General features: G+C 41.2%; 1 protein-coding gene across 2 annotated transcripts; it reads right to left on the reverse strand.

Annotated features, from left to right (window-relative positions):
- Positions 1-83: 83 nt before the first annotated feature.
- On the reverse strand, positions 84-9567 carry Zfand5 (zinc finger AN1-type containing 5). Of its 2 annotated transcripts, none has more exons than XM_085693694.2 (6): positions 9107-9567; positions 5469-5625; positions 4970-5081; positions 4278-4381; positions 2236-2361; positions 84-1689 (listed from the first exon to the last, which is right to left on the reverse strand). In XM_085693694.2, exons 2-6 carry the CDS (start codon positions 5617-5619, stop codon positions 1541-1543), a joined length of 642 nt encoding a protein of 213 aa, XP_085549820.1. In that variant the 5' UTR covers positions 5620-5625; positions 9107-9567; the 3' UTR covers positions 84-1540. The 2 variants fall into 2 exon arrangements, with proteins under 2 accessions (XP_085549820.1, XP_085549818.1); XM_085693692.2 differs by having other exon boundaries at positions 5469-5628.
- Positions 9568-10127: the final 560 nt, after the last annotated feature.

The following is a 10127-nucleotide window of genomic DNA, read 5'->3' on the forward strand; positions in this document are numbered from 1 at the left end:
TTAGGAATATAGAGTCACTATCAAGTTGAATGAGTATTTCCCTATTTTAGGCTCTAAGGCTTAAAAACCCAATGAACAAGAAGTTTCCCTCTGTACACTGCTTTTATTATTTACATAATACAATATAGCATCAATGCTGAATAGCATGATTATGTGCAATACATAAATATGAACCTATCTGTACACATCTGCAAATCTAACTCGGAACTAAAGTACATAAAATTGAAGCAAAACCGAATGTTTTAATAAAGAAAAACTAGGACTGAACACTGCAATAAATCAGAAGTAGTGCCTTGTGTACATACTTAACTATTTACAAATGAAAACAGGCATTACCACGACACTAATCTAACTATACTCATTTATATATAAAAAACACAAGTTTCATACAGCACAAAAAACCTTCCATTATAACACAGAAGTGATATTACCAGACAAGCATCAGTGAAGTATACTGCCTTTTCTAGTTGTTATTGTACAATGCTGTAGATAATGCAGCCCATGCAATACACCCAAGAACACTAGAGTCCTACACCCAAATACAATATGATAAAGCAGCCCTCTGCAAGTGGTGCTGGATACCACTAAAGAAGTCTACTGCAGCCATGTTGGTTATGATTTTCCATGCAGAAGGGTACAGTTACATTAAGAACTGAAGTCTTTAAAAAGCTTTAAACATTCTTTCTTGAACCAAAACATTCAACAAAAGATGCACATGAAAAATTAACTGTTCAGATATCTTTGCAACTTAAAACTCAGATGCATGTTATTTAACAGAGCTGCTGTATGTGAAAACCAAACGCAGAGTTTAATTTCTTCTTGTAAACAAATCCTAGTGCAGTTCTGTGCTACAACTTTTAGTAATGAGAATGCAGGTATCTTCTGGTGCAGGCCAGCACAATAAGCTCCAAAGATTATCTCAGGCACCCTGTTGATGACTCGATGGTTTTATTTATAACCAGCTGTGACGTTACCTTTCGCAGAATGTCCTAATTGACGCTTTTAGAAGACCAATTTAACCAGGTTTACACATGGCACCAAAATACTGGTTTTGTAGCTTTCTTCCTGCTTCCAAAAGTCATGTTGAAATTAATGTGAAGTTTGACTATGGTAGTAGACTGCCAGTCCTTTTCTGGTGTACCATTTTTTTTTTAAAGTACAGGCACATAACACTAGCCAAAGATTATACCTTGATTACATTCCCAAAAGGCAGATATGCTGCAAACATGCAGAGATTTCATTCATTTAATTTGGCACATGGAACTAAATTTTGTTCCCAATATCTGTGTATTTTAATTTGTTGTGCAGATTTTTGTCCAATTTTACTGAGGGGAGGGCATATACATTTGTAGGGCTGTATCTATCCAATTCTGCCTGTAACAAACACCCAAACATCCTAAAATATCAATTATAAGACAGACAAATATAAAGCAAAACTCTGGAGAACATCAAAGGAAAATGGCCATGCATCTGCTCTTTAATGTTTTCCTACGATATATTAAAATAAAAACAAGTTTCAGTCTCTTCACATGTAGTAATTTTATATTCTCTGGATTTTTTCAGCAACAACAACTGGATTCTCTTTTCTGATTTTTGCTGCAGCTTCTGCTTTGTAATCGTATGGACAGTTGTGCTTGTCAGAGTAACGGTGAAGTCCACAAAACAAATTTCCACATCGGCAGTCAAACCCTGCACAAACAATAAGAAATCACTTGGCAACTTCTATCAATTGGGAAAACAAGCACTCTAGTCACTAGAGAAAAAGAACGATTTTCACTGCTTTGAACAACTATGAAAGACTGTAAACTCCTGACAATAGGGTAAAATTCAGGCAAGTTCTAGAATTAGGATGACTTGAATTCAAAACACAGCCTTACCACACCACACCAGAGTGGATAGTATCTCAAATGAAAACTATATACAACGAACTGCAAAATTCTGTTGTAAAAAACACCTAGACCATATCATGCCTGGTATTCACTTCTGTCAGTTCAGCTACCCTTTCTCTGTCAGCATCAATGGAAAAGGAATCAAAAGGGACAGATTTTATCTATCAAATAAAAATTCACAAGGCCTGAAGTTAATGATAATTACACGATTAGGCCAACATTACAATTGGATGGAAATGAAATCCAATTTCTCACAACCCACCAAGGTCCACCCTTTCTGGAAATGTGAGGATCCTTTCTGTTTTTTCAAATGTGTAAAACCAATAGTTCCTTTTGGAGTTAATACCTGTAAGGCCAACTTTCTTTCTACACATAAAACATCTGTTCTTCTTTGGTTTGGGCAACTCAGGAGCTTTTTCTTCACTTTGAGAAGTACTGGGTTGAGAAACTGATGCACTGGGCTGAGTGACAACTGAAAGACAAGGTTATAAATTAGAAATTTGTGTGGCAATCATTAACTGACAATCATTTAAGTTTAAAAGAATAATATTTAAGAGAAACAGCTAAGGTTCAGATTATATTTTTAAGTAGCCCTTTCCTAAGTTTGACTATTTTCTGACAATTACTATACACTAGTATATACCTCTAGTAAATGACCAGCTAAATTCCTTTAAACAAGAAAAGCAGTTGCTTTCTAAAAATTTAAACAAAGATACCAAACATACTGGATAGGTTTCTGAATTATTCATTTTAGACTAGATCAAGATTTGTTTTCGTTTTTCTGATACAGTCTTACACCTGTAGCCCAGGCTGCCCTAGAATTTGATGCCATCAGTCTGCCTAATCCCATGGGTGGCAGGATAACAGGCATAGAACGAAACTGGGATTCAGACCAGGTTTTTTTTTTTTTAAAGGTACAACACTGTTACTTTTACTAATTGACATTATCAAAAGGCCGCACCCTTTCTTAATCCTTTTGTTAATTTCTATTAACAAGATTAGTCACAATGCAGACTGGTTTACTAAAGCTCCAAACCCTACTAGTTCTTCAAAATGAAATTCCAAAAAAATCTAATACTTATATTAAGCCTAACTGTATCTGTTTATAAATCTAATTGCTTGTATTTATATTAAACCTAACTGTATACTATAAAGGATTTACAGTGTAATCCAAAGAACAAGAACAGCAAATTTAGCCATACAATACTAAAACTACTGCCTAAACAATAAGCCAATTCCAATGCTTAATATGACCAAGTTTCCAGGACAAGCAGATTGCTTTAATGTAAACTAATCTCTCAATTCTTATTAGCAAATATACAGTGGTATCAACAGCCTAGTAGCAGAACAACAGAGAACATTCCACCTTTTTCCTAAAACTACTATGATAACTTAAAATAATTTTCCCTAATGCTATGCGAGTTAAGTAGCTGGCCATCTGAGTGTTAGTCATCCCTTTGCCCATGCCTAAAATGTTGTAAGTTCCTTAGACATACAGGGGAAGTGGAGGATAGAAAAGTAAAGAAAAAACAGACAGCAGTGAATCATAGATTTCTATTAAGTAACAAATGTGGTTATTAGCTACAGATCTACTTTCAAGTAGCGAGTGAGAGAAAATGAGGGAGTGTGTGTGTGTGTGTGTGTGTGTGTATGTGTGTGTAAATAAAACATATTTGGTCAGTTTTTCATTTCATGGCCAAATAATTTGACTTTCTGAGATTGATACAGTACAGGGGGAAAACAAAAAACTGGCATATTAGCAAAAGTCTTTGACACAGAGTGCTATCCCCTGCCATTTCCCCTTACATTTGTTTTATACTTCATTGTCTCCCCTCCACTAAAACCAAGCTGATTTGAGTAAATCATGTGTACACAGATAACACTAACACAAGTCGGTCTTCTTGTAACATTATAGAACATTAGGTGGTGCTATAAAAATAGCTCCAAAACCACTACCCATCAAAAATAAATGCCCTTCCATATCTTTAAGTTTCACAACACATGTAATGGGAATCCCACTTTTTCAATTCTCAGCATTAGTATGTTCTTTTGCTTTACTGTTTCCTACAACACCGACAGACTTGAGACTAAACAGTTATTATAAAACTCCCCATGGCCATGACATTTGAAGTCATTAAGTTCTTAATACATAAACAGTTTCCAGACTACTTGATTGTTTTTAGGAGGGTAATGAGGGGAGGAGCAGATGAGGGTAAAAATACTAACTAGTTTATATATTTTTTTAAATACTACTTATTTGCTTGGTCTGTAATTTATAGCCCTTCCTCTTTGGTCCTTCAATAAAAGGAGCGAATCCCATTACCAACTCAATTCTTTCTCATACTTTGAAATTCAGAACTGAACTAGTATTAAACTTAAAAAGCATACCTGGCTCTGACACCTCTGTTTTCGGGGTAGTTATTTTGTCCTCTCTTGAAATGCTCATTTCTGTCATTTGTTGAGTTACAGGCAAGGCAGCCACAGGCACATTTCTATTTGAGTTCAAGCAAACAATTATTTTTAAAGATGTTAAGGGTATTATTTTTTGAGATAAGTTGTCAATTCAAGTTTAAATTATGTGTTATTTTCAACATGATCAAACGGCACCACAGCAATTTAAAAATTCGGAAAAGATATTGGATGCCCAACATAAATGAGTAAAAATAAAAAAAGTAATTTCATAAATGGCTCATTGACTCATGGCTGCATATTTGTATAGTATCACACTGTAGGTCTAGAAAGTGTTTTAACTGCCTATAATTTAAGGACAAAAGGAGCAGCTGTGTGAAACACCTTGTGAGACACTGTAATACAGTCAACAGTCTTATTCTTTACAATCCCTAATCCTCAATCACAAAGAAATAAAAACACAACATTTTTAACAGTGGTCTTGAGGGGTTTATGGAATTAAGTTGTGATATAAACCTTTAATCAATGATCCAAGAGCCAGATATTTATTAATGGAATCCTTCAGTGTACAATGCAAAGTCAAGGCCACCTGATTACAACCACCTTGATTATTGTACGTATAGCCCAGACATCTTGACTATTCTGTTAGAGACAGAAATGTTCACTCTTACCTTGACTTTTCAGATGTGCTGCCAGCAGCACCTTCACAGTTGTTTAAGCTAGCATCTGCTCTCTGTACAGATGCAGAATCTGAGGTAGGACTGTTGGAACCACTAGCTGTCCCTATTTAAAAAGAAGGAGCTGTAAGAAACAAATCAGCACTACAAAAGCCCATTTAGTAAAGACTTAGTAAGTATCAATACTTGCATTTAATTTAATGATATAAGCACCTTCACTGCACTGCAATCCTACACTTGATATTCAGACAAAAAAAGGGTCATATTCCAAAGAACACATGTATGACGACTTCAAAAAGGAAAACTAAAAATATTACAAGATCTTTGTAGAACAGTTACTTGTTCCTGAGGTAGTCCCAGCAAGCACTTGGGCTGTTGTCTTAATGTTTAGCTCTTGTCAGGCATTCTCTCCTTGAGTTTTCGATAGTCTCTTGATTCTTAGGTTTCCTCTCCAACAGTTCAAGTGTTTTATTCCCCCTTGGAAACAACTTACCCATTGGGCTCATTCTGCCACTATTCTGTTGTCTCTGAAGATGTTCTTTGTAGCAAACAGAACACATTCCATTTGTCCTAGGATTCCCATAAAAGCCACATCCTGTACTACATAGCATGGGCCCTGGGGTCTGGTTAGTTTCCTGAGCCATATTTTTCTGCTAAAAACAAAACAGAATTTTAGAAGTTAGCATGTAACAAGAAAACAGAATACAATCACCACTATACCTTTATTATTTTTAAACACCAAGTCTGTTACTAACAAAAACCATGATTATGTTAATTAAACAGAAATGAGTATCTTACTGACTTTAAAAAACAAAGAATGTGAAAGAACTGTTCTAGGACCAAAAGGAAATTATACCATTAAATAATAAATGCATGATTTCATCTTTTACTACTGAACTTCAATTTCTGAAGATGTCACCTTGTCAGTTTATTAGGGTTGTCTGAATCAATTTTGAGTATTTGTCTCTTTTACTTTCTGCTCTTGTACAAGCCAACCATTTCAAATGATGGTTACTTCAATAGGGTAAACACATAAACAGGAAGAAAAAAATCCAACTAATCACTATCTGGTATTTAGTTGTTCATGTTGCCTGAATCCTGGATTTAGCTCTACAGCTTTTAAATTAAGATTACTTTGAGATTATTACATGTGCATTAAGTGTTTGCATGTATGTATGTGTACATTACTCTGAGTTAACAGTGAGTCACTATGGGGGTGCTGGGAACTGTACCCAGGTCTCCTTATGAGATCATCAAGCACTCTACAGTCTACCTACAGGTTTCTTAAAATCACACCCTGAACCTGACTTAAAGACATACTTGGGCCCCACCAGTAATACTTCCACTAAGACAGGCACCTCAGTGCCTAGAAACCTGCGAAGCAGAAATTATCAGTCAGATTTTTCAGTCTCTATTATTTTTAACAAGCATTTCTTTTTCTCTTGCCAAAACCTAAAACCTTTCCAAACCCAAATTTGATGACATAAGCAATATAAAAACACACTCTTTGGTCATGGTTAATATTTAATGTTAGGCTACCAGATAGAACTTGACATAGCAAGCATACCTGGGCCTTTCAAAAGTTGTTTAAATTGGCATAAAAAATGAACTAAATTTACTAAGTTTCCCATTGTGTAAAAGAAAAAAATTAGGAAAACTTACTTTTCAAAAAAATTATGTAAAAAGCATTATTTGGGAGCATTTGGTTAAAAGGAAATTGTGGTCATGTATTTTTTTTAAGCTACTATACAGTAAGACACAACCTATTAATTCTTTACCAAAATTACAAAAAACGAAGAAGGGGGAATAACCAATTTGACCGGACAGAATGCTGACCAAAAGTACCCAGTCTTGAACAGTTAAATGACAGCAATCTTTCCTTTCGTTAGCACAAGAGCACTTAATTTGAGCAAATCAAGCTTGTACATAATGATTAAAAGCCACTGTTTAGAACAATAGTAGTAATTTAGTTGACACTGTCTCTTTAAATAGTGAGTGGAATTTAGCTGACTCACTTCAGAGCTGGGCAGTGTAAATACTTCAAGATTACTTATGCAGTTTAATAAACACTTTCAGTTGATGCTTTTAAATGTTGAGTGTAACACAAGCACAAAAAAATAATTCAAATAAATTATGTATCTTTATTTTTTTCCACGCTGACTTTTACTCTATGCAGAAAGTTGGGCGTTTTTCAGCCCACTTGGGAACTATGCTAATCTCAGTTACTACTCTAACTTCCAGTGACACCTGGCATTCTCTAAAAGTATACTGAGGGAATTTTAAGACCAACCGTTGATCGAGCCGATTTTTAGTCAGTAAGAAAGTACTTTTCTTATGTGAATGAGACCCCACACCTAATGACTTCCCCACTTAGACAAGGATTCCACCTTCTTCAAAAAACACAACTCAAATTCTTAAAACTTGAGCACACAGAAAGGCAAGAAAGAAGGCATAAGTCCTCTATAAGGTCCCATCCTAGTAAGTCAGATTTTAAATGCCATCACATGTGCACAGCTTGCTTTAATATTTCTCTGAAGCTCAGATCACATGGGAGGGCGCTTCAGCCTGTCACAAGGCTGCAATGTGACAAGCCGAGCTGGATGGAGGCTCTCACATAAAGCCTAGTCAACAGGGGCCTCTGAAATCAGCTTCTATTTATATCTCAGAGCCTGCCAACTCCTACACAACCCCAAGAACTAACGATGCAGTATTCATGTATCTCACATAACAAACCAAAATGCAGTTAAGGCCTCCAGGTTTTTCTAATGCAGGATCAAAGAACAATTTCACCTTCAACCCACAATACCCAAACAGAATTAAGAACAAAATAAAATGTTATTGAAAAGGGGGTAAGAAGGCACAGTGGAGAATGCTCGGAAGCATAAATACTCCTTATATTTAATGAAAACTATATGCTGTTTTTAGTTTACATAGAGTGTATTTATTTCCTTTCTATTCTGAAAAAAAAAAACCAAAACAAGTGGTTAGAAACTTAGTATTCATCCATTAGCTCTCCCAGGTAGAGCTGCAATGGGTTTTTTATTTTGTTTTTGAATAAAGTTCACCGCTTTTCTTAATTCATAGCTTAAAACGAACGTCGTTGGACTAACGAATTTTCCAATTCAAAAACTGAAATGAATGAGCTTTTCTTTTAAACTATGGGTTGGCTATTTCAGGTGCACATAGCTAAAAATGGCAAGACCACTCACTAACCTCGAGCTAAGACCCGAATTCTAGGCTCTAAAGTGCCACTAAGCCTGACCTTGGGCGAGTCCTAGTCTACAGGTCTCGGTCACCTCAGTTCTTTAAAAGCTCCTTTTACAAATTTAACAGCAGTCCTGGGCACAAAAAAGGTACAACTAAACAAGTCCGTCATTTGGGGGCACTTAAAGGATAAACTTGAAAGGTAAAAGTGAGCTATTTTCATCAACTCAAGTTATGAAATCTCACTTTTAAAGAAATCATCAAAATGAGAAAATTCATTTTCATCGAACTATTCCCCCAGTTACTGACTACCAAATTTAGGAGACGAGGCTCTGACCTATATAATTATTTCCTCCTAAATATCCAGGTAATATTCTTCCGGCAACTTCGGTCGACAGACAACTTATAATACCGTCCTTAAAACAGAGCTCCATGGAAGGCATGGAAGGCGAGCAAAATGTTAATGTTCCCCAAGGTTCCCGCAGACAAAGGGAGAGGCGCTCCATCGGCCTCCGTGAACAGGATCCTGCGGGAGCCGCTTAACCACGCTGGAAAAATCTAAAAAGCCACCGGGAGCGAGCGGCGGAGCCGGCTTCCAGCGGTTTCGACCGAGTTCGGGGCCCGGCGGCCCCCATCCCCCTCGCAGCGCAGGCCGCGCACCGGGACGCCCGGCAGGGCCTGCTCCAAAAAGCACTGAGTCATGCACTCGGCGGCCCCTCGCCGGAACGACTCGGCGGCGCGGGGAGCCGGGCGCGGCAGTCGCTTCGGCCTTTGTCTGCCGGCCGGTCGGTCGGTCGGTGGGCGCCAGGAGCCGCAGCACGCCGGGCATTGTCCTGGCCGGCCGCTCGCTCGCTCGCCCGGGCCCGTCTTTGTGCTCGCTGCTCGGGCGTGCTCCCGCCCCCGCGCCGCCCGGCCCGCGCCACTTACCCTGCGGGGGCCCGGATGCACTAGCGAGGCTGGCGCGCGACGCCGGGCGGTGGGCCGGGCCGAGGCCTCCGGGAAGGGCTAGCGGCCGCCGCGGGCCGGAGCGGACCGGAGGGCGGGCGGAGCTACGCCGACGCCGCGGGGGCCTCCTTTGTTCGTGCAGAAGCGCCGAGGCGGCCGGGCCCCGCCGCGGTTAGGGTGGGAGGGCGGCGGGGGAGGAGGAGGAGAAGCGCAGGCCGCGGGGCTAACGCCGCTCCAGGCGCTCGGCCGCCGGCGCCTCACGCCTCCACAGCGGCGTCCCGGCCGAGCGACGAGGCACACGGGGAGGCCTGAGCGCCAAGAGGCCTGGAGGACGGGGCTCTTCGGGCTTCCGCCTCCGCCAGAGAAGCTGCGCGGCTCCGGGGCAGCGAGCGGACGCTTGGCTGGGTGCGCACAGCTCCACGATCCGGCCGACTGACGCGCTCGCTCTGACCGGCGCTCGGGATCTGAGGGAAAGGGCGGAGGGGGCGGGGCCTGTGCGTCAGCGAAAACCCGGTCGGCGCGCCGCGGCGCGGTGACGTTGCGGGCTAGGCCCCGCCCCCAGCCTGCAGGCACCAGCGGGGGGCGGGGCCGCGCCTGGTGGGGGCGGGGCGAGCCCGGAGGTTGCGGTCACCGTAAGCCTAGTCATTCTCCGGCCGCCGGCTCCCTGGGTGGAGCTGCCGCGGCCTGTCCACGGAGGCACTGCGTCTATTTTTAACCCTATTGTCCGCCCTCAGCCACCCTCGTCAGCCCAGTTCTCATGCCTCGTTCCCAGCTCCGCCGCTGTACCTTCCCCACGGGACGGGCAGCGCGGCCGGGAGGAGACTGGCACGGTTCTGGCTGTCGCCGCAGCTCCGCCTGCCGCCGCCGCCCAAGGTCGCGGTTCGCTGCTGGCTCTGAGCTAAGACCGCCCGCCAGCCCCAGTCCCGCGCCGCCGTTCTGAACTGTTAGGCCAGCCTGTAGAAAACCCTGGGAATTGACTATTCCAGTGAAGCACGGAGAATCG

The sequence above is a fragment of the Myodes glareolus genome, chromosome 7, assembly GCF_982192425.1.
Source record: "Myodes glareolus chromosome 7, mMyoGla1.1, whole genome shotgun sequence".
Taxonomy (NCBI): domain Eukaryota; kingdom Metazoa; phylum Chordata; class Mammalia; order Rodentia; family Cricetidae; genus Myodes; species Myodes glareolus.